The sequence below is a fragment of the Coloeus monedula genome, assembly GCF_965178545.1.
Source record: "Coloeus monedula genome assembly, chromosome: 1".
NCBI classification, from domain to species: domain Eukaryota; kingdom Metazoa; phylum Chordata; class Aves; order Passeriformes; family Corvidae; genus Coloeus; species Coloeus monedula.
Genome location: NC_138781.1, coordinates 138,326,964 through 138,354,501, shown reverse-complemented (window position 1 = coordinate 138,354,501; position 27,538 = coordinate 138,326,964). Strand labels below are relative to the sequence as shown.

Below are 27,538 nucleotides of genomic sequence, written 5' to 3'. Positions count from 1 at the left end.
CGCGGGGGGCGGTGGTGACATCCGCGCACACCCGGCGGCCACACGAGGAGGCGGTGCTGCCGCCCCCGCTCTGTGCCGCAGGCGCGGGCACAGCTCCACCGCGCACGGGCGGGTGCGGGGGTCTCCCCGCCGGGCCGGGGCCGGTGCTGCGGAAGAAGCGGGACGCGGCCCCGAACCCGCGGCGCCCCGGGCCGCCCCGCTCGGCTCGGTGGGTGGGGGCGGGGGGGTGCAGGCGCGCGCCCGCGGGCGGGGCCGCCGCCGGCTCTGGGCGTGTCCGCGGGGTGGGGGAGCGAGGAGGGGGGAGGTTCGCGCGCGCCCTCGCGCGCCGTTGCCATGGCGCCGCTTGACGTCACGGGCGGCGCGCGGCCCGCGCGGAGCGGCGCGGTGATTGGCGGAGACGCCCCGTGCGCGGCGCCGGGAGAGGGAGGGAGGGAGGGAGCGAGGCTGCAGCGCCGCGAGCGCCAGAACCGCACAGTCCGCGCCGGCCGCCCGCCCGCACCGACGCACCCGCGCCTGCCCGCCCGCCCGCCGCGCACAGGTAACGGGGCCGCCGCCCGGGACCGGCCCCCCCCCACCCCCGCACACGGCAGGTCGGGAGCACTGAGCGGGGCGGCCGGCGGGCAGCGCCCAGCCCGCCCTGCTCCCCCCGGGGCGGCTCCGCGGGGAGGGAGCGGGACGCGGGGGCCGCTCCGCAGGGCGGCGGGGGCTCTTCTCCTCCGGGGATAGGAGGGAAAAAGGGGGGAGCACCGGCGGAGGGGGCAGCAGGTGAGGGCGACCCCGCGGGCAGGGGAGCGTCGCCCCCGGCGGGCGGGGGCGGGGGCCGGGGCGCGGGCGGCGGGCGCTGCCGGGTGTGGTCTGCCGCCGGGCGCGGAAGAGTCGCGGCGGCGGCCGCCCCTCGGCCGCGCTCGCTTCCCTCCCTCCGCCCAGGGCCCCCCCCCACCCCCCCCTCTCGCCGCCCAGGCCCCCCTGCCTCCGCCCATCCTCCCCGCCCCGGCCGAGGGGTCCGGGCGGGAGCGGCGGCTCCCCCGGGACTGGAGGGGGCTCCTCCTCCGCCGCTCCCCCTCCCCCGCGCCGAGTCCCCTGGGGATGGGCCCGCGGGCTTTCCCTCGGCCGGGGCGGGGACGCGGCATCCTCCCCCGGGGGCGCTGGGCGGAGGGGAGCGGGATCGGGGCGGGCCGGGCTCCGGCGCCCACCCGCCGTGACAAAGGCGGCGGGCGCGGCGCTCGGTGTCCCCGCGGCGGGCGCGGCGCGGGGAGGGAGGGAGGAGCGGCCGCAGCGCCCCGGGGCCGCCCGCCCGCCCCGCCCTTCGCTCCGCCCGCCCCCGGGCCTCTCCATTTTCTGCTGTCACCGCGCTCGCCGTGCCGGAGCCGCGGCAGCGCCCAGCCCGCGGGGGCGGCGGGCGGCCCTGCCGCCTGAGGATGCTGCCTCCCCGGGATGCTGCCGCGGCAGCCTGCGGTGCCCCGAGGACTAGCGGCGGGGCCGGCGTTCTGACCACGTTTCCCCGGTCATGCCGAGTGGTAAATAACCACCGCCGAACGCTTGCTTTAAAATGGCTCCTCAACCCCGCCGCGCGCGGTGCGGGCAAGTTCTTCAACGCGCGTCTGCAAACAAACGCCGGGTTTGTGCCCCCCTGTTGGGGACCGGAGCTATTAAAAGTTGTAGTCACCTGGAATGTTAGAATGTGCTTAATTTATTCCCAAAGACGCAACATAGCCCTGCCATTGTTTCTCCTAACGTCACATGAAAGGACAAAAGTCAGAGTGGTTAAAAATTAAGGTGCTTGGTGGGCATGTGTGGAACATACATAAATATATAAAGCATTCATGACTAAAATTGGTTCATGCTTTAATAATCTTGTCAAACTTTAGAGGATAATGTATCCTAGTTCCTCCAAATGATCACGTTAGGATACACAGAAGGATGGGGGGTGAGGGGCAAGTATTTTTTTCCTCCTGTACCAAAATAAATTTCTCAATACCTCTGCTCAGCAGAGCTTGATTTTTTTATGTTCTTTAAGTGCTGATAAGACAGATTATGAAGCATCTCAGCCAGGTTGTGCTATCTGAAATACTGATGTTGAAGTAATGTTTTTAAGTAGTAAAATTTTCTTTTGTCTCTCAAAGCACAGCCTGTCGGGCAGAGCAGCAATACCTGACACACAACATCCCATAATGGGGATTTCCATTTTGGGAAAGGGAGTTAGCACTGTGGGAAGGTGTACAACTTGTGATTTAGATATTTGTTGCATTCTGACTTTTTAACATCCAGTGTGGGTTTTCATCTGCAGATCTGTATGTGAAGTACTTCTGCATGTAACTGTATGATTCTGTTAAGGCTCAGAATGCTGCTTGGTATTGTTTGTCCAACCTTTATTTGGTTGTCTCTTTTGAAAGCTTACTACTGGGTATTTTCTTTGTTAGTTTTTTTACACTGATAATATAGTCTTATGAAAGAGTGGTGGCAAAGAACTGGGATCATTTTTGTGCATAAGATAGAAATTATTTTGTTTCAGTTCACCTTTGGATGCTTTTTTTGTGTTTATTGAAATAATATACTTTTAAAAGTTAACAGTTTTTCAGGAGGAAGCAGTGGCTTGAACTCTTTACTCCATGTGTCCACGTGTTTGAGCATCAAGTGCTGTTAGTATGCCTTTGTTCTGGATTTCAGTTGTACCTCTTACAGTTCCAAACTACTTAGAGAATACAGGTTGCTCTGCTTATGAAGTTAAAACACCTTTGTCCTTGACCAATGTCTGAATAATGCCTCACTATTTTTCCTCTTTAGAAATATCAACATGGATAAAAATGAGCTGGTGCAGAAGGCCAAACTGGCTGAGCAGGCTGAAAGATATGATGACATGGCAAGTTGCATGAAATCTGTGACTGAGCAAGGAGCTGAGTTGTCCAACGAAGAGAGAAATCTTCTCTCTGTTGCCTATAAAAATGTTGTAGGAGCCCGTAGGTCATCTTGGAGAGTCGTCTCAAGTATTGAACAAAAGACGGAAGGAGCTGAGAAAAAACAGCAGATGGCTCGAGAATACAGAGAGAAAATTGAGACTGAGCTAAGAGACATCTGCAATGATGTGCTGGTGAGAAATAATGAAACTGTTGATCCATTTTTACTTACAGTTGCAGAGTAAATGGTACTGGGCCCTCTGGGACTATTTCTAGTCTGTCAGTAAAGCTGTGGCCGCCTTTGCTATTTCTGATGATAAGGTTTAAAAAATGTCTGAATTTTTCTTTCCCTGTAATGTGCTGATTATTTATATACAGATTATAGTTACGAATGCTAATAAATTTGGAGACATGTAGAAACATTATTGTACATAAAGTAATAGTTATGAAGGGTCAACGTATTTCCCTGAGACTGAACTGTATACAGGTTTAGTTTGAGGGTTTCTCCTCCCCCAGTGCCCTTCCCCCTTAATGCAATATTTGTATCCTAGATCTCTTTGATTTCTGCAACTTTAATATGCTGCTGTAAGAGGTAGTTCTTACTCTACGGAAATTGTGCCCCTCCCTGGGTAAGATGATGTAATGTTAGTTATGACTCAGCTGTGCAGAAAATTGCCTGCCGGAAGAGGCAGTAGAAATGCTGTGATACCCGCTTAAACTTAAAATTTTTAGTAGCAAACTAAAAGGGTGTTCAAGTTAGGCATTTTCTGAGACTTGTAGTTACATTAAAATGTGCATGTACACAGCAAGCAACGCTGTATTTTCACTGGGAGGCTGGTTTATGAAATCCAAGCCTCTTCCAAATGCTTATTCCAGATTGTCAGGTTTTTTCAACTGCACATGCCTGTGGTGCTTCAGTGAGTACACGAGGAGCAGCTGTTCAGTCCTGCGACCACTTGAGAGGTAGAGGTTAATGTCAGCAATAGAGTTGTCCACTGCACTGTGGACCCTGCTGGTGCGTCATCCCATATGTGACCAGGGATCAACTGCAGGTGACAGAATGACAAGCGACATGAGGGAGGTGTTAAATAGCTACATTTGTGCCTGAAGATCTGATACCAAATGAAAATATAAGATCAATGAGTAGCGTAAATTTTGCTTGATGTGTGAGACAATTAAATGATATGGGTGATGATAGCTTCTAGAAGACTGGTTTTCCAAGGGTTTGTAAGAGTCAGCATGAATAACTGAGTCTTGGCTTCCAGTTCAGGCTGGCCGCTATGGTTATTGTAACACACACATTTTTGTATGTTTTGTTATCTTGTGTAAGGATAGCTCTTTAACTTCCACTATGAAAATGGAAATGCAGAACTTACTCATAGGAAAGAACTGATTTACTGCTACTTGTGTTGTAAAGTGGTGGCTCATCTATTCAAGCCAAGGAAATGAGGATCCAAATCTGGCATTCTAATTGGTTGTTATTTCTTTCTTTGTTTTATTAATAGGAAAGTCAGGCTGGGGGTGGATGCTTTCAGTTGAGAGTGATCTGAAATTCTTTTGTAAGCTACGTTTTGATTTAAGAAATTATTTTAATTAAATCTGGATTTAGAAACCTTAGAAGAATTTAGTGTTTGCAATTAATTTTTTGCCTGATAATGGAAACAGGCTAAGGTAAAGCTAGCTTTTATTGTGCATGCTAAATACAAAAATTAAAACAAAACCCAGCTTTTGAGTTTGCTGCAGCAACTAGAGTGCCTGGGAGGGGAGGAATATGGGTGGAGAGTCTTGTTAAATCTTCTGAATCTTAAAATGGACTTGAATTTCTTTGTGTTAATGAGACATACATTATTCAAAGAAGTTATTGTTCTCTGACATGTTACTATTTTTAAGAAGCTAATGACTAATTTTTAACACTGCCAGTCCAGTTTTTCTTAATATGTTAAGGAAAAATTACTGTCCAGAAGAAACAATGCCTTAGGCAGTGATTAGCAGTAAAAAACCTACTTTTTTTGACTTAAAAAGAAAAAAATGAAAACTTTTGTATTCAAAGGATAGGATTTAAAAATACTTTCAAATGGCATGTGCTACCTTTGATGTTGCCAATTCCACTGAAGAATTAGATTTATATTTAAAAACATATTCTTCTTTTCTTTCTTGAAGGATCCTATTCATGTATGTTCTTACTCACCCAGAAACGTGGCTGACTGTATTGGTTTATCTGACATCCACTTCTCTTTAACAGAAAAAAAAAACAACTGTGGTAGCATGTAGTTGTTTATTATGAACAGAAGTCTGCACAGTGCTACATGCAAATATAGAACTAGGGTTTGGGTTTAGTTTTTGGGGTTTTTTTCAGAAGATCTCTGTAATTTTTATGCAGCATAATCTAGTCTATAACTGTTTGCGGATGTGAAAAAGCGAGGCTTACCAAACCTTAATTGGTGTGAGGTATGCCACTAATTAATAAGACCTAAAGTGTTAAACTTTGAAAGCTTTTAGTCATGAGCCTTATCAGTTAGAGTACAAAAGCAGCTCAGCAATGTTTGTATCTTTTATTGAGTCTGTGGCTCTGTTTGAGCTGTTGTTGTGTCTTCAGTTGTCTGCTAGTGTCTTAAGTAATATTTAATGCCCAGGGGTGTTACATCACAGCTGAGTATGCCTGCTGTCCTAACTTCAGTGTTGAAGAGAGGAAAGCAATTTAGAGAACGTGTTTGTGACTACAGAAGAGTGTGGCCAAAGCTGGCTCCTCTGCAGCTTCCCGCTCTCTTCCCTCATCTGTTGGAATGAAATCTAGTGTTCTGGAAGAAATAGCTCCTCTAATCCTGTAGAGACCGAGTATACTAAGTTCTTCCTGGACTTTGTTTCTATCTCTTCTACTAATTTCCAGAGAGAATAGGAGCAATTAATGATGAAGTTCTTTCTTGCTTCATCCCTATTAGACCCAATGATAAAAGTTTTGATAGTTATGTGGTCAAGTCCAAATGTTTCTTTCTCTCCTTTACACTGACCTTGCAATGGGGAAAGACAGTATCTGCATCCTTGCTACTTCCTGAATCCTTTTTTCTTGAACCTGCCATGGAGTACCTCTGCAACTCTACAAAGAGTTGAACTCATCCTCTTGTTTGCTGCAGCCTCAGAGTGCTGCTGTACAAAGAAGAGACACCTAAAATATCTTGTTCCAGCACCAGTTCTGTCATATATGCATTTAAGTATATTAAAGTGTAATGTAACCAGCTCTAGTTTGGAGTTGGTCTGGTAGTGCTGGTAAACATCAAGTAATTGTGACACATTGAGTGTAGTACAAGCTCCTTGCACTGTGGCAATGAAGACTGTATTTCCAAATTCTTCAATAGTAATACAGTCTGTGTGACACTGTGTATAAGGAAGTACATTGCTATACTTGAGCATCTGAAAAGTGCTTGAGTATTATAGAAAATTTCCAATTGATACAGGAAATTAAGCTTTTAGTTAAGTACTTTTCCTCATGTTAGCTAACTGTGTGCTTCACGTCCTGTTTCAGTTTTTATAGTAGAAAGGAGGGTCTGTCTAAAGTACCAGTATAATGATCTGTTATAATCTTTTGTCATTTCCACAATAAAAATTGTTATTAATGTAACAGGTGTGGATTTTCTTTAAACCGCTTTTTGCCTTTAGTAGACAAATGAGCTGTAACTGAAGTGGTTCAAATTAAATCTGCAGTAAGCTGAATTTTTTAGCTAACAAGGGTTCTGAAACACAGAAGAATGGAGAGGTCTTTGAATAGCTAACTCCCTGCACTGCTTGTATGTTAAAAGTTCTCGGGAGCTCTGGTAGCTTTCAGGTAGACTCTGACATGAGCTAAATGTGAACTAGTAACTGAAAACATGACTGGCTGTCTTCACATTAGTATGAATGTAATTCCAGACAGTTGCACTTTCTTCCCTAGGCTGGCACATACTGCGGCAGTCCCTGCATGCCCCCCAAGTGCACAGTATGGGGCAGTTCCCATGTTCTTGCCCGATGCCCAGTCTTCTGGGTGATGTTGCTTCCCCCTCCAAGTTCCACCACAGAAATATCCTAAGTAAAACTCTTCTCTGGCAGTGCCCAAGCACCCTTTCACTGTTTCTTTGCCTTTTTAGTTGTTAAGGTCTGGAGAACTTCTGCAAACCTTGGCTCCCCTTCAGCCTTCTGGAGTTACTGTTGCACATAGGTGCTACTCATCACTTTTTCCTCACTCCTTTCTTGCCAGAAAAGCAGCAGGTTAATGGTGTTGTTCAGGACCTTCCAATAAGATGAATTGTTTGCTTTCTTCACTACGTTATTTCTTCCTAATTTCACGCTCAGAAGCAGAAGATGGTACTCCTTGTGCGCTCATACTTGAGATTTCCTTGCACTTCTTATGGATGCTTCACTTTTTAGAAGTGGTAGTTGTGAGAACAGAAGGTTCAGTTACCTCTCAGATTAGTGAATTTTGGTTTACATTTCATTTTTATGTATATTGTTGAGAGGGGGAGTAGAATGTTTAGTAACCTGTCATGGGGCTGCAGTTCACTGGGGTAAGGGAGTGTAATTCCATTCCGAATGCATCTAAATGGCTTTTTAAAGAACATACCACAGAATTAATGCCTATTGCCATCGTTCTCAAATTACTGTGGAACTATTTTCTCATTGCCTGCAAACATCTAATAGGTTACTATGTTAACTTCTATAAAACCTGTCTAATAATGACAGCATTAGGAAATTTAGTCTTCTCTCCTACAAGAAGCCATATGCTTTTTGACTTGCACATGTGTGAATTGTCTTCTTAAAACTCAGCCACTGTATGCTCAGTGTGTCCTCCTGATGGATAAAGAGCACAGCTAACCTGTAGTCTGACAATACCATACAACCTTGCTATGATGATATCTGATACAGAAAATTCAGTCTTCCCACTGAAAATCACTACCTTAAGTTCTGTGACCCCTTCAGGCTTGCTTAATGGTTTGGTTTTTTTTTTTTTAACTGCACTTTGTCTTTGAGATGTCATTTTTTTCAGAAAAAAAGGGGAGGCATTTATTGAACCTTATATTTGCAAAAATGTCTGTTACGGAAGGGGATGGTTAATGTGTTGAAATCCAGGAGTTAGGTGCCCAAAATAATTGAGGTTGGAAGGGAGGTCATTGTGTTTAACTTGGCTCAGAACAGATCTGGTTTGATCACTTTGCTCAAGGCCTTGTCAGTCAAATTTTTATTCTCTTTAAGTGTAGAGATTCCACAGCTTCTCTGGGCAGCCTGTCTTAATATTTGTTCACTTTTATTGTTAAAGAATACTTGGATGTAATCAGAGCTTCTCATGTTCCAGCTTGTCTGCTGCCTCTTGTCATGTCATTGTAGACCTCATGAAAGAGTCTGGCTCCATCTTCTCTAGGCAGCTATATGCAGCAGTAAGATCTGCTGGTCTTCTCCAGCCTGAAGAAAGCCATCTCTCTCAGCCTTGCCTTGTACCTCATGTGCTCAGCCCCATAGCCCCTTCAGTGTATCTGTGTCTTTCTTGTGCTGCGGAGCTCAAATCTGGATGTAGAACTCAAGATGTCATCTCAAGTTGTTAGAATTTGCATTAAAAGATGTCAATTGATAACGTGTGTTAGTGGCATATGTGAAAATACTCTGTGAGTACTCTGGTTCACAAATGCTTCTCTGAATGAACTTTTATATATTGCAGAGCAAAATGTAGCCAGGGCTTGCTAAGGGTGGTTATAATTTAAGCTTTTGATTAACTCTCCAAGTCTGGCTTTTTCAGTAAGGGTTTGGTTGGTATAATTGCTCACATATATTGAAGGTAGGAAGCAGAGGCAATTTGTATCAACCGCATTATTTCACTTACGTGCCTGATTGTAGCTACACCCTTTCGGGTTTGGGGGGTTTTTTTGGCTGTTGTTTTTTTTTATTTTGGTTTGAATTGTTGGTTTGGTTTTTGTTAGGGGTTTTTTTTTTTTTGCTTTCCTGCAGTGAAAGCAGTACCTAAGCTGGAGTAATTTCCTTTACTTTTTTAAGTAATTAGACTGTTGTAAAACTGTTGAATCTTTGATAATTAAAACATCCTTCATGGATCAGTTTAAAGATGAGATTACTTGTGTTGTTTTTAATTTATGTTGACATGTATGTTTAATGCTCCCATTAGTAATAAAATCAGCTAAGGTGCTCTGCATAAATGCATCTACTTCTTATATTAACTGTGCATGCACATGTGTATACACGTATGTACATGTATCTACATCCTCTTGCATTTATTGGAAGTAGAAAAAACCTTTATTATAACCACTAGCGCACTGTACTAATTTCATTTGGCAATAATGTTTAATAATTGGCTTTGATTTACAGTAGAAAGGTACAGAGTGCTTATACTGTTCAAAAGTATCCAAGTGACAACTGGCTTTATTTGACAGCAACCTTGTTATGTACCTGCTGCTGACCTGCAGTTCTAAACAGCAAAATAAAGTAAGTTGATCAGTTTAGTCACCTGTGACAGATAACTCTTCATCATCTTTGTGCTGCTGAAGAAAGAACTTCATTGCATGTACTTGAAATTTTGTGAAGCTGCTAGGTGTATTTGTTTCACTGGCTGGTTGCTTAGAAGTCTAAGAGCAGAAACAGTGCATTGTTAATATATCAGCTTCTCCTTGTGCCTGTGGAAGCTGTAAGTGGTAGAAACAAAATTTAGAATGTGAACAGCGTTAGCGCATTATCTCTGCACATCTGTACGATCAAATACTGCACTATCTCTGGTTTTATGTAGAAACTTCTGTCTCATTGCCGTGCACATGACAGAAGTGCATTTCTGAAACAGGTTCTCAAATGCTTCACTTATTCTTTGCTGTGGGCAGACACCAGCTCCTCTGAAGCTGGTTGTCCATTCAGGCAGTAGTTGACTACCATTTTGAAATAGTTTGAGAAAGCTTGTGGTATTAAAGTTGATGGAAGAGAATTAAGTTTGTGATTATTTCTTAAACTTTTTTTTAACTGAATGTCAATCTTGTGCAGTGGATTATTTTTCTTGAAATCTGACAGAAGATTGGCAATGCCTCTTCAAAGGAGAAGTAATAATAAGTCATGTTCTGCTGAGACCAACAGTAAATTCTTAAATTTTTTTATCAGATAAAATATGTTGGACTTAATGATCTCAGAGGTCTTTTCCAGCCTACTTGATTCTTTGATTCAATGAGGCAGAGAAAAGTTGTCAGTTGGTTTTTGTTGGTGGTGCATTTTTTTCTGGATGTTACCCTTTGTGATTATTTTACAAAGGATTTAACAAAGGTAATCTGATCTTTTAACGGGTCATTGTCTCCTAGTGCAGAATAGGTTTACATTGCTAAAATGGCATTTTTCCTAATAAAATGTTTTTATTAACACTGTGCTATAGTGAACCCGTAGTCGATCCACATTCTGCTTCAGGAAGTTTCAAATCTGCTCAGAGTGCAAGTTGCTAAAGATAAATGGCTCCTGCTTCTATTTCTGATCAAGGATAAAATACATCATATTTATGGGGAGTTTTATTGTATTTTTTTAGACCCCGAAACTGTGGAGTCTTAAGACAGCTTAAGAGGTGTTCTGGTTTGGAGTACAGCTACAATAGCTGTAGTTGAGACCTACTGTCTGAGCAGAAATTCTCACCCAGCTCAGTTGGTTTCAGTTTTTTATTATCTCAAGTTTCTCAGAGGATGAAAAGAAAACTCTTTCTGAAAAGAGTAATGATCGATGTATCTGGTACCATTTAATTTTGATGCAAGTCCCCAGTTTTCAAGAAGCAGTTTAATGAGGTGATGATGAAAAAAAAAGGGCCCAGGTAAAAATTGCATATTGACTTTGATCCTCAGTGGAAACTGTTTATTAGTATCTATAGCTATGCCTCAAAAAATTCAAGACTTCAATCCTAATGTTTTTCTGTTAAGTGTCTTTATAGCTGCTGCCTTTCATATGAGTTTCCTCAGAGTGGGTTACTAAACTGGAGAGGTGTTTTTGCCTGTGCTTCAGAATTTGGTTCCTTTACCATCATGTCTGTTATGCATGCTTTGGTAAAAAACAGTAATGATTGGCATAAAACACATGAGCACTCTTTTGAATTCTCTCAAAAGAGCATATCCTGATACAAGGCACACTTGCCTCCCTTGCCATAAATACTAATTGGAAAGCAAAATAGTAGAAGAAACTAGCTAGTAAAGGATATGGTAGTCTTAATTTGAGGAAGGCAGCTCTGCAAAGGGAGCTACATATATGGCTGTAAAAGTGTGAACTGAGATGCTGTTCCTCGTTGCCTCAGGTGCTGTCCTTTTCTTTTTTTGCTGACCAGTGGTGTGTCCATGCCAAGTAGCCTGTATGCATTTTTGTGCATACACCTACTTCTTACTGACTGGTGTCTATCCCTCAGCATATGTCTCATCATGAAGATGATTTTTCAGGGTGTCCTACTTCTTCCATGTTTCCTTTGCCTGCCCATACGTGAGGCTGCTTTTGTTCTCTTTTCTAAGGAAACACATTTAGACTGGTTTAGTAGTATTTTTATGTATAAACTAAGATTTCTTGCCATTTTTTCTGTCATATGGGAATCTCTTCTGTCCATTAGTCCTTTTAGATCTTTTTTTCAGTTACCCTCTTACTACTCAGACTGCATTTCCTCTATTTTCTTTTATAGATCTTCACCAGATTGACTACAGCAAAACTGCTAATCAAGTGTACCCTTCTCCTGCTCTTAGCAATTATACGTGTCCCTATGCACTTCACATCTGCCACTGTTGCATAAATGCTGCAAATTACTCTGCAGTCAAATTCTTCCCTCCCCCTTGAAGGTTATTTGTCCTAAATTCTGAATTCCTCCCCTGCTGAGGGTCATGCTTCTCGCCTCATCTCTTCCAGCCATCCTTGTCACCTTTCTCAAACTTCTGCTGCTGTTTCTGTGGGCAGCCAATATGATGGGAAGAAAGAATAACTGGTACTGAGGACAAGCAGCAGGCTGGTTTCCTTCTTCAGCTGATGCTTTAGCAGAGATCTCCAGTGCCTCAGCAGCCACTAATAATGAAGCTTTTCTTGTATTCCTGTTCTGGTGGGCAAATGAGTAGAGAGTGTTCTGTAGCTAACTTTAAACTGTAGCTTCACTTTTGATTGGAGTAGAAGGCTGACAACAGTCCTTTTGGTTTTCCCACAAGAGGGTTGGAGGTCACCCATGAGGCAGCAGTTGCAGAGCCCTTAATCCCAAACTCTGGGCAGAACTGTAATCAGGAGCAGCATAGTAAGCCTAAACAGGGTCAAAACAGGGTTTGGGAAGGGATTGTGTAAAAATATTCCTCTTAAAAATGCAAATATTCATCACTTTTCTCCAACAATTCAGATGGATGCGTGTAAATAAAATGACTGGCCACGAATGGTTTAATTAAACCCTTTGTAGTGTGTGTGCCAATCTGTGCAGTGCAGCTAATTGCATGAGTTGTTTTATAGCTCATAACTTGCCTAATCCTTGTGTGGAAAACATTTATGCAAAATCACTTGCTAGCTTCTAATGGGAGTTGATAGGTGTCTTTTTTTTAATGAAACTGAGAAGTAAATTAAAGACAAAAGTAGCACTCTTATGTACAGGTAGGCAGGTATCTACAGCTTCTCCTCTGGTGCATTGTGGGTATTAAGGTTATTTTGATGTAATGGGAGTTTGAACAATGTGTGGAATGTGGACAAGAAGCCTGTTAAAAGGTTATTACCTTCATAGAAACGACACCTGGCTCAGGAAGTCGCTAGACATTGATGGAGGCTAAGAGAAGCATGACACTTTCTTGCTTTGTTCATGTGTTTTTCTAGTGGCATCCTCTTTTGGGCAGTGTTGCAGTGAGGTTAGTAGACAGAGGAGTCCCGTCAGCCAGTATGATCCCTCTTGTGTTCTTATAATGTCTTGGAGAAAGATAGTGGAATGCTGATTCCATCATGAAAATACCAGGCTCTTGTCATTAAGTATTAAACTAATTTTAGGCTGAGCTTAAAAAAAAATACCCTTTTTTTCATGAATTTAAAAAGCAAAGAGTTCTTCCATGTCATCTTCATCCCTATGTCACACACCATAGATGGGTGACAAGTGAGTTGAAGTTCATCTAGTAGTCTTGTGTAATTTATTCTCAAAATTAGAAGAAAATGTCATAACTATTGTCAGGTGTCTTTTGATACTGCATGAAAACAAAAAGCCTGTTTATTTATTAAGCAAAAAGCTAGGTTATCTCAGAGAAGAACAGATACTATTTAAATTACCTAAAGTTTATCAGTGTATTCTTTTGGAGTTTTGCCATTCTGCACCTTGGTTCTTTTGTGCAAGAATAGTATCTTTTTATTTCTCCAATAGTTCTAATGTTTTTACTCAACTAGATATCCTAATAATTAAGGTTTTTTTGTATTTAAAAATAAGGCTTCTTGTTCTCAGTACTTTACCCTATGTATTATCCACTAATTTCTACTTCATTTTTCTAGAATCTGACTCTTCTTATTTTCTTGCTTGTCAGGAGGGAAATATATAAATAGAAAATCGATTTGTTGTTGCAATTGTCTCTAGTGCTTTTATAATTATCTAAAGTTTCTAGGCAATAACATGTACTGAGACGAAGCCTTTAATAAAGGGAAATAAGCACTGAACTAGAAGCAACAAGGCAAAACTGAGCACTAAAATAAAATTAATTTAATGCTCTTAAGGTGGATTTGGGAATAGATTTCTGGCCGATGCAAGATGCAAAAGCTTTTAAAACAAGAGTAGTTTTAAGCTTCAAGTGTCAGGAAAGGACTCTTCAAGTCTTTGTGTTGGCTTCCTGTCTTCAACTGCAGTCCTCACCACAGTTTGACTACTGAAGCATGTCCACTTGCAGTAAGAAGTAGACAGGCTTTTTGGAGAGGGTTGGCTATTGGGAGTTTTTTTTTTACTACTTGTTAGGCTTCTTTCACATTCCTGAGTAAGTCTGGTAACTCTGAACCTTTCAGACTTTATCTTGCAAAACCACAGGAAAAGGTACATAGAGCCTTTCATCAAAATGGGCTTAAAATGTGTTGTGCTTCATGTTGCCACCTGTTGACTGTATCCTGTTCAGGCAGTAGAATGTGTGAAAGAATGAAGAAAGTCAATCTCTTTCCAGTTTAGTGTTTAAAATAAGCCAGGATTGAAGTTCACCATTAGAATAATTCAAGTTGTGTGCAGACAGTTTCTGGTGCGTCTGTGGAGACAAAGACTTTTCTCTAGTACGTACATGCTGGGGATGAGGGAATGTACCAAATCTTATCAATGGTATGTGTGAGCACAGCTGACATCTCCCAAGTCTGAACATGTTTGTTTGCCAGTCCAGAGAACCAGAAAGCTGTTGACTTAGTCATAACCAGAATTGCAGGTGTGAAGTGTTGAAGCCTGATCTTTGAACAGCCAGCATATTAGTAAGAGTTGATACTCAGATTTAGTACATCCTTTCAAAAAAAAAAAGTAATTCCCATTAAATCTTTCTGAAAAGACTTACAAAAAGTGCTAGAAGCACTTGGACAAGCTGTTACAGGTTTGGGCCAAAAAGTACTTTAAAATGCTGCTGCATCTGCCTGGTTGACTACAATGGTATGGTTTGTTTCACAGCAGTTAGATTCTTGCTGTCAAATTAAAAGCTCTTGACAATTACTGCTGTGTCCTTGGGGGGTTTCAAGGGTAGGGAGTGGTCGTTAAGTTTTGTTTGGAAAACTCTTCCTACCAGATGCTGATCAAGATGCTGTAATTAACTGCTCATGTATTAGCATATATGAAAACTGGATGAGAGTTTTGTGTGATAGCAGGAACATCATGAACAAGCATGAGACCTTAACTATATCTAATGTAGCTATAATATACATGGGCTGTATGGACTGCAGTTGTCAGGGCGTTGTATGCATTGCAGTGGTGCAGATCACACAAACTCAGTAAATACAGATCACTTACTGATCCAGTCTTGGTCTAGCTGCGACCACTTCAGTGGCCTGTATGGTGATCAGCTCTATACTGATAAACACTGCCCTATCAACTGGTAAAGGAGAGGGAAGGTGGGCATGTATTGCTGGTACTGCTGAAGCTCTGGACAAACCTATGAACAGGAGTTAAATATCAAGATATTCTTCCTTGTGGGAAAAATTGTATCCTCCAGAGACACTTTGCAGTTAAAGCTATTAAAAAAATCCACAAGATAAACAGTATTCCCCATAAGCTGATGTGTTGGCAAATAACAAATTGTTAGATTTGTTGTGCTTTTGATTCTGCTATCTTCTGTAACTGAACTTTAAAGGTTAGTAGTTCCATTGGTCTTACCTGTCTGGCTTTCTGTAGCCACACCACCTCCATGCAGGTTGTGCTTTCACAGCCACTCTCTAGGATAAAAGACTGTACTCTGAATCTTCAGCTAACTTTAAAGGAGTGGTCTCTGTCTACTTATGCCAGTAAAAGAAAATAGATCCTGAAATAAATGTACTAATACAAACAGAAAAAACCGAATTTATAAAACTAAACAAATAATAGGGTAGAGGTCTCCTTTCAGTCATTCCACATGCTAGCTTTTAAATGTTCATCTGCTTACAGGTTTTATTGTTGCTATTTATTAAGTATTTGGCATAAATAAAATTCTTCCACAGATAGTGGCACACCAGTCCTACGTGTTGTTTGTATAGAATAGACTCTTTCATCCAAATATGAGTAAGCGCCCAGTGCAGTTTGAGTCGGAGCCTCTTTGCATTGGCTATATTCTATGAATAGCTGTTCAAAGGGATTTTCTCAGTTCATCAGTCTTTGAAATTCGACATGGCTGTAGAACTTTTTCCAGTACAAGATTTACAGTGTTCAAGCTCCTGTTGTCCTGCTAGTATTGGTCTGTTTAAGAAGACAATGAGTAGTCTTTCCTACTATCTGTTTGCCAGTGCAATTCACCCATTTAGTTTGCAAACAACTTCACCTGGTTTGTGATCTAAGTGAAGTTTAAATCTTGGAGCTTGGTAGCTGCTGTGGGAGTGAGTAGAGCTGTATGTTTTAATCAGATGACCTACTATACAGATGAGGAATAATTTCTGTTTCTGGAATCACTGAAAATATTTTGGTCTTGCCAATTAATGGAGGAGGCAGAAGGAGGGCAGCTTGGTGCCAGAAGGGTAGGTGCAGACTGACACACCTGGCTTAATTGAAGTCTCACAGAGAAAAACTAATAAGGAGCCTCATTCTCAGTAGCTGGTAACCTTCAGTTGTAACTGGAGTTTCTTGGCACTCAAGAAAACGTCATAGCTACAGAGCTCGAAGCTCTCTAATGGTGAGGACAGAGCATGTGAGTAGTTACAGAGAGCTGAGGGGTGTGACCCATAAACCTGCCAGCCTCCTGCTGCATCCCAGCCTCACTGGGGCAGAGATGGCTCTGAACCCTTCTCCTGGTGTGGTGGGATGCCTTCAGATGGGTGCCTTTGGCATGAGGCAGCTCGGCAGCCCGTTTGACTGTCTCCAAAGAAAATACTATTGCTTCTGACTGGCTTGTGTTGAGTTCCTTCTGTTGCCAAAGAATTGTCTCTGCTGTCATTTGGATGGGAAGCAGGGACATGCAGTATTTTTCAGTGTCTCCCTGCGTGGTTATAAAATGAAGTTATATACCAAGCCCCATAGTACTGGAAAGGCCAAATATTATAGATGAACAGATAAATCCACTACATTAAAGCCACTAAAGAAAGTCCACTTACAGGTTTTTATCTCATTGTAGCATAGGCATAGCTGACCTTGTCTGACTTTGGTTTTCTGTCAGCCTGATGTCTTTATTGTCTGTCTGGTGAGATAGAAATGATGAGAGAGATGCTATATGGGTCACTCCATTTTGAGCAATTTCACACAACTTTGAGTCTACCAATAAATATTCATTGTTAGCATTAGTACCAAATTAGCAGTACTTTGATTAAAGAAGAAAGCAACCAAAACAAAAACCAACACCAGATTTGCTCTTGCTATGAATTACAGTTTTCTGTAGCTTAACAGTTGGCCTTTTAAGCAGAGCAGGTGTACCACAGGTGCCCATGTCACAGTGCAGTAGTTGCAGTGTACCATATCCAGGGTATGCCTATCCCAAGAGTATGTCCTGTGAGACATTCATTTAACCTTCTGGATGGCCTTGAGAGGAAAGTACTGTAAAGCAGCCATCATTCTGTAAGTTGGAACTAAATTAGTTTGTCCATTTCTGTGGTATCATTGGAAATACGAGCTAAAAAACTGAAGCAAAACTGCAATGTCAGTCATCTAATCTACAGGAGAAAAAAAAGATGGCCAAAAATTTGTACTAAAATTTCATTTAAAAATTATTTTCTGCATAGCCTTCACCAAGTATATGTAACAGCCTCTGATTAAATTCTGACTATTCAGGCATGCTGTACCTTTTTTGACTTTTAAATAACTGGCTTTTCTTACAAAGTCTGACTTCAAGCACTCAACATCACAAAGTTTGACAAGCTTGTACCTTAATTTGACTAAATGTGTTGGAGATAGTGATTTTTTTTTTTTTCATCACAATAGAACTCTTGCTAAATTATGTGACTGCCTCAGCTGGGAACTATGCTATAGTTAGAATAATCTAGAAAAACCTGGTCTTAACTGTCAGCCCATGGGGAGGATTTGGTGGAGTGACTCCAGAGAGCTACCTTTGCTTTGGAAGATAGAGGAAACACCTATTAGGGCAGCACATAAAGTCAGATAGAGGTGCTACAGAGCTGAATGTCAGATTGTTAGCTGTCTGGAAGATTGTGCAAGAATCCAGGTTCACCTTGTGGTTTCTTGCTGGTGATGCCAGTAGAGCATTCAATTAATGGGAACTGGGCTAAGGAGGCTTATTTATTGCCTGTGTTTGTAAAATAATTGAGTCTCTGATTTGGCAGCTGATGTATCAAATGCTTTTATTGTATTTTGTGGATGGAGACTTTCTTCCATGATATACCCTCTGCCCAGAATCTTTGGACTGTCTTATTTTTGCCATGGTTCTGTATAATGGCTTGTAGAATGCCATCCTTTGGTCATATTCATCTGCTAAATTGACACAGCCTCCTTCTCCCTATCAAGGCACACAATGCAGCATTCCTTTTATATCTAGAATCGGAATCCGGAACACGTTCTCTAGCTGACTGTGTTATGTAGGATGTGAAGAAAATAAGCAAAAAGTGAAGCTGTCTTGACTTTGAAATAAATTGAAATATAATTGAATTGTTGGTTCAGCATGCTGTAAAAGTATGTATGTTCAAAACACTGTGTTCTTTGTTTCCCTTTTAGTCTCTGTTGGAAAAGTTCTTGATCCCTAATGCTTCGCAAGCAGAAAGTAAAGTTTTCTATTTGAAAATGAAGGGAGACTACTACCGTTACTTGGCTGAGGTTGCTGCTGGAGATGACAAGAAAGGTATTGTATGTCAGCTTGTGGATGGACATTGTCCAATTAGATTGCCTTCGGTGGGGCAGTGACATAACTCTAATTTTAGAGTATTTCTGATTTGGATGTAAATTTCTTTAGTAATAGGCTTCCTGTTTTCTGAAGGAAAATTATGCATAAATTGTTGGCTTTCAGATGAGTTACAAAAATTTCCATGTACATGCCGATGGAACTGCGAAACAGGTGTTGAGTCACAAAAGGTTGAAATCGTCTCCAACTTCTGCATGCATGTACCTGGTTTATCACTGAAGTACAGGTTTATGCATTTCTTGTCTGTCTGAATGTTAGGGGTTTTACTTCCTTGTAGTCTTGTAGCTTTCTGAAGACTTACTCTTGCCATTTTTCCTGCATTTCTACAGAATATAAGAAGTCTGCATAGGTTCAGTGAGCAAACAGACTAGAAACGACCTGGGGGTTGTTTCTCCTGGAGGAGAAAAGGTTTAATAAAATTAATCTTACTGTTAGGAAAATTTCTTCTGTAACCATGGTTGTTCAATGTCCAAATGTCTTCTATCTCCTCAAGTTTCTTATATTTTCATGTAAGCAGCTTGTTACAATTGCAGGTAAGTTGCCTTCACTTAAATTTAGTTAGAAAAGTTAATATGAGGTACTTAACATTTTGGGTTCCTTACCTGCTGTAGTTGGAGACACCCTAACAGCATTGCTGCCTGCATGCAGAGTCACCTTCAGTTCAGAGCAATACATTAGCTGAGATCCAGCTTGCAGCAAACAGTGCCAGGCTGTTTCCTGGAGCCACTTCAGGGCTGCTGGCAGCGTGCCCTGGGGAGCAGCACACTTCAGCACAGAGCCAGCCTGGTATGTCAGACTCACTTGGGCTGCCCTGAGCCTGCAGGAATTTGGGATGCGTGGGAGCGTGCGGACAGTCTGAGCCCACGGAGGTGGCACCCTCGGGGGTGTGGGCGCTGAGCTGTGCAGCCGGCGCTCGGCACCGCTCTGCCCTTGGCAGCACCCGCTCGGCTCCTTGCAGAGCTCCTGGGCACCTGCAGCCCCTGTGGCTCGTGCTGCTCCCAAGCTAATAAACCCCCCAGTATGGCACAGAACGATTTTGGTGGGACTTCAGAGGCCAGATTGAGTTTGACATAGAGGTGAAACAGATGTGGAATAATTTCGAGGGGATAGATGTGTCTGCTTTGTGGCATGTGTGTTATATCCACATTAACACAGTTTCCCCAGCATGCTGGATAATAGAGAGTTACACAAAGATCCTAAGACTTAGTACATAAGGCTCAATTTGATTTCTGATGTTTACTGACCCAGTCTTCGTAACTGCAGAACTGTATGTGTTAGCAGTACTTTAGATCTGTTATAGAGAGTTACCGTGTTTTCCTTTGGTAATTTTAGTGATCTCTATTCACATGCATAGGAGGTAAAATATTTTGAATCCCGGAGTTTCTTATTCTGTTGAGGATTAAGTTACAGGCTCTAAAATTAGACTGTGAAAATCTTTGTTTAAAGTGCTTTTAAAGTTTATTTTTATTTTACCCAGTCTCCTGGTGGAGCAGCTTTTGGTAGGTTTCCATTTTTTCAATTTATCCCCCACCTCCAGTGTTTCATGTCACGGGCTTTTCCTGTATGTTGTCTGTGACCTTGAAGAAGAGCAGTCAATAATTATTATTTAGGAAAGAATGGCTGTTGAGTTGGACACTATTCTTCCAGCCTTTTGCAGTAAATACAGCAACAATATAAAGCTCCCAACTCTAGGAATTGGATTTTTGTCTTCCTAAACCACATTGTTTATTTTATCAAATGGGGCTTCCTTATGGCAGTCTAGCAGACAGGAATGTCAAGCAGGTACCTTACCCTTATTTTATCCTTGAACTTTGGAGCTGCACTTTCTAAAGATTTCAAGGTTAAAAACTTTTATACTCTGTGGCTGATTTAAAAATTAACAGAATACATCAAATTATGCATTAAGTGCTCCGAATCATTGCTCAAAAGGTAACTGTTTTCTCAAATAAGGAGAAAAAAATACGCTTTTTGTTTTGAAATTATGTTAAAGAAAAATTACTAAAAAATAAAACTCTCAGCTTCATTCCCTGAAGTTACTTGTTTTTCATTCTTGTTTTGACTTTTATAAACAGCACCATTTTCTAAGGCTTTTCCATTATGAGAAGACTTAAACATTTCTCAAAATTTCTAAATGTAACTTGCAGTAAACTTAGTTCTTCTAAACTGTAATGTACTAACATCAGGTAATTTTCAAGATACTGGGGCAGCTGTCTGATCTGAAGCATTCCATTATTAGTGATGAATGTAGAGAGGACAGTGCTGATGAACTGTGCACTGAGTGTCCTCACTCTTCCATGTGGAAGAGAACAATATGATGCTTTAATTTTTGTGTGTATCTAAGGGTGAACAAACTGATTGCATAGATGTCCTGAGTATTGATATTTAGTTGTTTCCACTCTTGGAGTCTGAAAACTCCTTACTTAAATACTGCTGTATTTTCGAGTCCTTAGCCTTAAAATTCCTTTCTTTGTTTTTAAATACATGTGACTGCACTCTTGCAGGCATCATGCTGGATGCCTTTCTGGTTTGATCCAGAAGTGGTAGGATTGAAGTCCTTTTGCATCTGAATTGAATGACTTTCTGCCCACCTTTTTCTCAGATGCTGGTGGGGAGCTGAGGAACAAGGGCCCCTTTGTGCTCAGCATCCAGAGCCTCCCTGGCCCCTGCAGCCTGTGGGCTGTGTTGGGCCTGATCTCTGACTTGTGCAGGCAGAACCTGCTCTAAGTTCAGGTGCCTTCAGTGAGGAAAGAAACTGCTGAGCTCTTCAATCTTCATATACACACTGTAGTTTCTGCTTTTTGCCAAGTGTTTATTACGACTGAAACAATTAAGGGTGATGAGATTCATCTCTAAAAGAAAGGAGCCAAATTATTAATTTTTCTCCCTTGGAAGTTTATAGGCTCTAGAACTTTTAAGTTAGGTAAAAATGCTTTTCATATCTGCATTGGAAATAGAACTATGTTGGAAGGTTTTAAAAATATGTATTTAATTTGAATTGAAGTATGCCACACTACCTTTGCCAAGCAGTTTGAATGGAGACTCACAGATGACTGTTACTGGAAGGGTTCAGCATGACAGGCAAAGGTCATCGGTGTTTCCTGTGACTAAAATGTGGATCTCTAATGCATTGCAGTGTTTAAAGACATTGAAACTGTGGTAGTGTGTCAAGTAGATGGTGGGTTTTATCTTCAGTGCTACAAAACTGCTGCAAACATTTGTAAAGAAAAGTAGCCACAGGAAGAGAAGAGACAGTCAGGAAAGACTCAAACCTGTGATTTGGTCAGTAACAATTTCCCTCTTTTTTAGTAAATTGAAAATGTAATTAATATAATCTCCATTAAATAGTGACTTGTTAGGTAAAGTGCTCATTCACAGGTGTTCACTCCTGACATGGTTTCTTCATGCAAGCATGAACACAGTCCTGACTGTGTGTCTGGATACAGTGTATGAATTACTTACTTGTTGTGGGTTTTGTTTGTGTTTGTTTTTTTCCCTAAGGGATAGTGGAGCAATCACAACAGGCATATCAAGAAGCTTTTGAAATCAGTAAAAAGGAGATGCAACCAACACATCCCATCAGATTAGGCCTGGCTCTGAACTTCTCCGTGTTTTATTATGAGATTCTCAATTCCCCGGAGAAAGCCTGTTCCCTTGCAAAAACGGTAAGTCAAAGAGGGGGAAATTCCGTTTAAATTATTTGCATAACCTTTTGTCACATGGCTAATGGAGTTGTTTGTTTTTATAACACTAGGCTTTTGATGAAGCAATTGCTGAACTTGATACATTAAGTGAAGAGTCATACAAAGACAGCACGCTAATAATGCAGTTACTGAGAGACAACTTGACAGTGAGTATCATCAAAGTTTGCATACAGGCGACAGGACTGGCCGTAGAGCTGTTCTGTCACTTAGAAACAGGTCTACAATACATCATTCTTCTGAGCTAAATCTTTCTCGTTTAAATGATGCAGTCTGGACTGTGACTAGCAAACCTACTACACAATGTTAAACAGCATTTGAGAATAGTTGCATTTCCCTCTTTAAACCTTATGTCAAATTTCATATAGCTTATTCTGTGTGAATACATCTGCGTGGAAGAGATTCTGCATGAAAACTGGAAACAAAGCTAGCAGCTAGCAAGCCCATTTAAGCACCTGTTGTTTGCAGGTTTTAATTTTGGTAAAACTGAAGTGGAAATCAGTGCTAGCCAGGCTATTTCCATGGCAGTTGTAAAACAACTGTCTTAATTCCTTTTTTTTTTTTCCCCCTTGATCTCACAGCTGTCTTTGGTGTAAGTTGTCAGAATAATCAAAATCTTCATCTTGCGTGCGGATTTTTTTAACCTACTTTGAACTTTAAAACTGGGAAAGATAAACATCTAAAGCAAATGAAATTAAATGTAAGCAAACATGCAATTGTGTAATTAATGGCTTAGTTCACTCCTTGGTCTGTGGGGAGAAGGGCTGCAAGCAAGAAATGAAAAATAAGAAGCACCTCTTGTTGTCACATGTAGCCCCTTGTTAACACTTTGTGCATCTAATATCAGAGACCTTTGCAAAATAAATGCACTGCTTTAAAAGTAACTGCAAGTAGAATTGTACAGTTGCATAAAATTGGAGTTGCCATACTTCTTGCTTTTCTGTCTAACATTTAATTTCTCTCTTTTGGAGCCCTTTCCACTGGAATGACATTGCTGCAAAAACTACTTGTAATTTTTCCATTTGTTGCTTACAAAACAAATTGAAGTGATTTCTCAACCTCTGTATTGGAGACAGATACAGGGTTGGTATCACTCTCAACGTCTGTGTGTACTGTCCTCTTGAGTGGGATTGCTCAAGAGCTGCCCTCTGAATAAGTGGTTTTGAAACAGAGAGTAGAAGCTGACTTCAATTGCTGGCTTCCCAGTAAAAATAATGTAAAGCTTGTCATAGCAGTTGGAAAGCAAATTGTTTCGCACAAGCAAAAGTTGGCCTGAGCTACCATAGTGTGTGAATTAGGGTAGTAGGCCTGATAATTGATGAGAACTTTCCATTATAAGGGAGAAAGCTGTAAACAGATGCAAGATTCCATATTCTTGAATGAATGATGTGTCTTGCCGTGAATGCTTAGCGTGATCTGTACGAGTGCATGGATTCCATGTTTATCCACAACTTCTTGAGGTAGAAAATAACTTTTGATATGTGTGTGTGACTGACAAAAGACTACAGTGAATTTCATAAATGTAAAAAAGGTCTGTTTTGCCAGTTATGCAAGTTGTGCAGGCTGGTGCACAGCTGAGGTAGGTGGGCTTTAGACAGTGATTCAGAATGTTGATCAGTTCTGTGCAGGAGCACTTTCCTCAGTTGTTGGTTCTGTTTTGCCTTGAATCTTGTATGGCTGAAGAAGTCTGTGTTCATTCTCACTGGGGACTGAAGGCAGAGGAGTGTTCAGAGGGCTGTCTAACATACCATCAACATCTGTTTTACTGGAATTGCTAGATTGTTTCTTTGCTCTGTTATGAAATTGTTTTGTTTTCTTTTATTAAATAAAAGGCATCCCTTCTTCTTAAGCAGTTCCCCCCCTCCCACCAGCAGATTTGTTAAACTGATCTCAGTATCTCAATTGGTAAAATTGGTAATGCCCCTTTCATAGCACTCAGGCCTTTTATCTTAATGAATGTGTATGTTTAGATTGGACATGAGGAAAATTTTCATCACTAAAAGGGTTGTCAAGCATTGTAACAGGCAGCCCAGGGAAGTGATTGAGTCACTGCACCTGGAGGTATTTAATTTGTGTAGATGCGGTATTTGGGGACATGGTGGACTTGGCAGTGTTAATGGTTGGACTTGATGTTGAAGGTCTTTACCATCTTAAATGACTCTGTGGCTGTATTCTGGGGGTGATGATTTAGGATAGAAACCTCTGATAGAATTCTGATAAAACTGTTCTTACTAACTCTTCCTTACAAGAATAGCCCTGAAATTGAGACTAATGTGGTAATATAATAATGTAGTAAAGATCACAATGCAGGTCTAGAAACAGACTACGGGTGTGCTGTTGTCTCCAGTAAAATAACTTGTTGCTTAATGCCTTCAGCAAGGAAGATTAAGTGCAGATACCGTGCATTATGTTCAGAGCAAGAACAAGGCTACTGGTCTTGTGCAGGTTTCACTATTGCCTTCTGCTCCTGAAAGGATGAAAAGTTCCTGATGATGGATTTTAAAAATAAAGGCATTCTGTGAGAGTTCAGTGGTATAGCACTGTACGTGGAGAGAATTAGTTAGTTTTATGTTTTACCACCTTATACTACGGAGTGTGAATGATTCATTTAATGCTTCTCTAACTCCATAAAGTGAGAGATGACAAATCATTCTGGACTGGTAATAGTTTGGAAGTAGCCAGCATGGAGATACTTGGTTCACAAAATAATTTCTTGGTCCTGGCTGTTGCTCTGGAACTGATGCTTAGTTTCCTTAGCTGGTACTTAATGTTGATATGTGGCTCCTTAGTATGATTTTATGGAGCTGAAAATAACATTGTGTGCATAGTGCACGCTTAGCCTGATGTTCTTCCCTCCTGGCCCTGCCTGCCAAGTTGGCAGCTCCGTGTTCTGAAAGTTGCTGAAGAGGAGCACAACTAACTGAACAGAGCCAAGGGATAGAGATTTTGGTGAAATATTTTGGGGTTTAAAAAACAGAAAAAACCTTCAGATGCCTGTTCTGAAGAAAAGGTAATGTTTGCTATAGCATTGGGTGTGGAGAGATACCTTTACTGGAGCTCTCCTTCAGAAAGGCATGTGAAACTTGCTTGAGGAGAAACAAATTGCTGTTAGTTCCTGATTCTCAATTATCTGTTCTGTAGATCTGATTCTTGCCTGCTTGTTAGTCGTATATTACTCAGCCTCGTGGGTAAGAGACGGGTATTTGTTGGAACCCTGAGTTGAGAAAATTTAGGTTTATGGGATATAGGAATATAGATGTAACAAGATGGAGGATTTTGGGTGTAGGTTAGTTCCTCTTCTTTCTTCTTCCTTCTTCCTCACAAGTTTGGGTGATCTGGTATTGGTTCAAAAAAACCCCAGTGCAGAACATGAATGATTAGTTATTAGATTATAAGTAAAAATAAATTAGTTGGTATTCCATAATTGCCTAGCTTGGGCTTTAAAAGGCCTTGGAAGGTAGAACTCGAGGGCCATTTCCACCTTGTCAACTTAGAGGCACATTCCATGCAGCTGTACCACAGATAAGAAATAATAAACATCTGAGTCAGAAGAAAAGCTCAACATCTCCTGTGTTTTCATCCGAACTCTGAGTAAAAGAACTCACAAAACAGAGGCAAAGAAGAAAGGAATGGAAACAGACAATTTAATAGGTATTGACTGTTCATAAACTTACTCATTAAATGCAGTGTAGGGTTGGGTCACCTAAAGCTGAATTTCCATTTTGTCATAGCCAAGAAATAGATTCATGTTACTGTGTGCTTTTTCTTCACAGTGCTTAGTAGGACCTCTTAGAAGTTATTATTAAGACATAGGCCTTCTTTCTAAAAATTACTTCCTAATTATCAGTAGTAAGTGTATAATAATGTACCTGTTACTCTGTTTCCTTTGCTAAACAGTTGTGGACATCGGATACCCAAGGCGATGAAGCCGAAGCAGGAGAAGGAGGGGAGAATTAACCAGCCTTCCAACTTCCGTCTGCCTCATTCTGAAATTTAAACAGTAGACCATTTGTCATCCATGCTGTCCCACAAATAGTTTTTGTTTACGATTTGACAGGTTTATGTTACTTCTATTTGGATTTCTATATTTCCCATGTGGTTTTGTTTAATATTAGGGGAATAGAGCCAGTTAACATTTGGGGAATTTATCTGTTTTCATCTGAGGTGGCCAATATAGGGTTGTGAAATTTTTATACAAGTTTTACATGTTTGGCATAGTACTTTTGGTACATTGTGGCTTCCCACAAGGCCAGTGTTAAAACAGCTTTCTATGTCAGGCAAAGATGACTGCTTGCATATTGGTCTGTCATGATGGAAAAAAGGGATAATCAATGTTGCAGCCACAGGTGTAGTTAGTATGAATATCCAAGCTGGAGCACACATGGCTGCAAATAAACTGATGTCCCATAGATATTGCATGTCATGTGAACATGTGACATCTGTGGAATATTCCAATCAAGTGTACATCTTTGATTGCAGCTGAAGTGTTCCTTAAGACAGTTTGATAACCCAGTCAGCTTTCTCTAGAGAAGGACAGAGAAACGGTTCACATTCCATTATTTGTAAAGTTACCTGCTGTTGCTTTCATTATTTTTGCTACACATTTTATTTGTATTTAAATGGTTTAAGCAACCTAAGAACAAATGTACAAGTAAAGATGCAGTAAAAAATGAATTGCTTGATATTCATAATGACACTGTATATCGAGCACAGCAGTAAAACAAAAACCCATGTATTTAACTTTTTTAGGTTTTTTGCTTTTGTGATTTTTTTTTTTTGATACTTGCCTAACATGCATGTGCTGTAAAAATAGTTAACAGGGAAATAACTTGAGATGATGGCTAGCTTTGTTTAATGTCTTACGAAATTTTCATGAACAATCCAAGCATAACTGTTCAGAACATGTGTATTAAGTTGATGTAAGTGGAATAAAAGTTTTATGAATGGACTTTTCAACTACCTTTGGTGTAGATTTCATGTCATCTGTCTTTCCACACCCTTTAGAGTAATGGCAATACCATACAGAAATTTAATATGAAAGTGTGTTTCTATTAAGGAAAATTTTAATACACATCTAGACATTTAGTTCATGTCAGGGAAGTTGAGATTGAATGCATCATACCTGATTTTAAGATTGCTCTAATTAATTACTTTACAACTTTTAGCTGCCTAAGCTTTTTGACTGTTCCTGATTGGAACTCTGGAGATACCTTAAAAATGTAGATGGTCCCCAGACTTACAGCAAGAGGCATAAAAACTTCCTTGAGAGCTGACCTTTTGGAATAGTTCTATTTATCCGGAAACCCCTGGCTTGCTACTTTTGGGTCTGTAAAGGAGAACTGGGCCAGGAGTCTTCATGTTGTCCAGAGGATTCAGACACTACAGCTCAGTTTGTGGAAAAGCCCAGAGTAATGAAGCCATGGTGCTCTTCCATTCCACTTCCCCAGGGAGGTGTGCACCCACGGTATTCAGAGTAACTGTGGCATTTGTGGATACTTGG

The 27,538-nt window shown here is 41.3% G+C and overlaps 1 protein-coding gene across 2 annotated transcripts; it reads left to right on the top strand.

Annotated features, from left to right (window-relative positions):
• Nucleotides 1-442: 442 nt before the first annotated feature.
• YWHAZ (tyrosine 3-monooxygenase/tryptophan 5-monooxygenase activation protein zeta) lies at nt 443-26,986 on the top strand. Of its 2 annotated transcripts, none has more exons than XM_082287455.1 (6): nt 443-538; nt 2,785-3,088; nt 18,157-18,280; nt 21,839-22,002; nt 22,092-22,187; nt 25,936-26,986. In XM_082287455.1, the coding sequence occupies exons 2-6, from the start codon at nt 2,795-2,797 to the stop codon at nt 25,993-25,995; spliced, it is 738 nt and encodes a 245-aa protein (XP_082143581.1). In that variant the 5' UTR covers nt 443-538; nt 2,785-2,794; the 3' UTR covers nt 25,996-26,986. The 2 variants fall into 2 exon arrangements, with proteins under 2 accessions (XP_082143581.1, XP_082143582.1); XM_082287456.1 differs by having other exon boundaries at nt 495-590.
• The last annotated feature ends 552 nt before the right edge of the window (nt 26,987-27,538 follow it).

Excerpts from the sequence above, each read along its gene's own strand:
- YWHAZ (XM_082287455.1), top strand. The coding sequence starts at position 2,795 with ATGGATAAAAATGAGCTGGTGCAGAAGGCCAAACTGGCTGAGCAGGCT. Across the intron at positions 18,281-21,838 it reads TGCTGGAGATGACAAGAAAG|GGATAGTGGAGCAATCACAA; the intron begins GTATTGTATGTC and ends TTTTTCCCTAAG. Across the intron at positions 22,188-25,935 it reads TACTGAGAGACAACTTGACA|TTGTGGACATCGGATACCCA; the intron begins GTGAGTATCATC and ends TTTGCTAAACAG.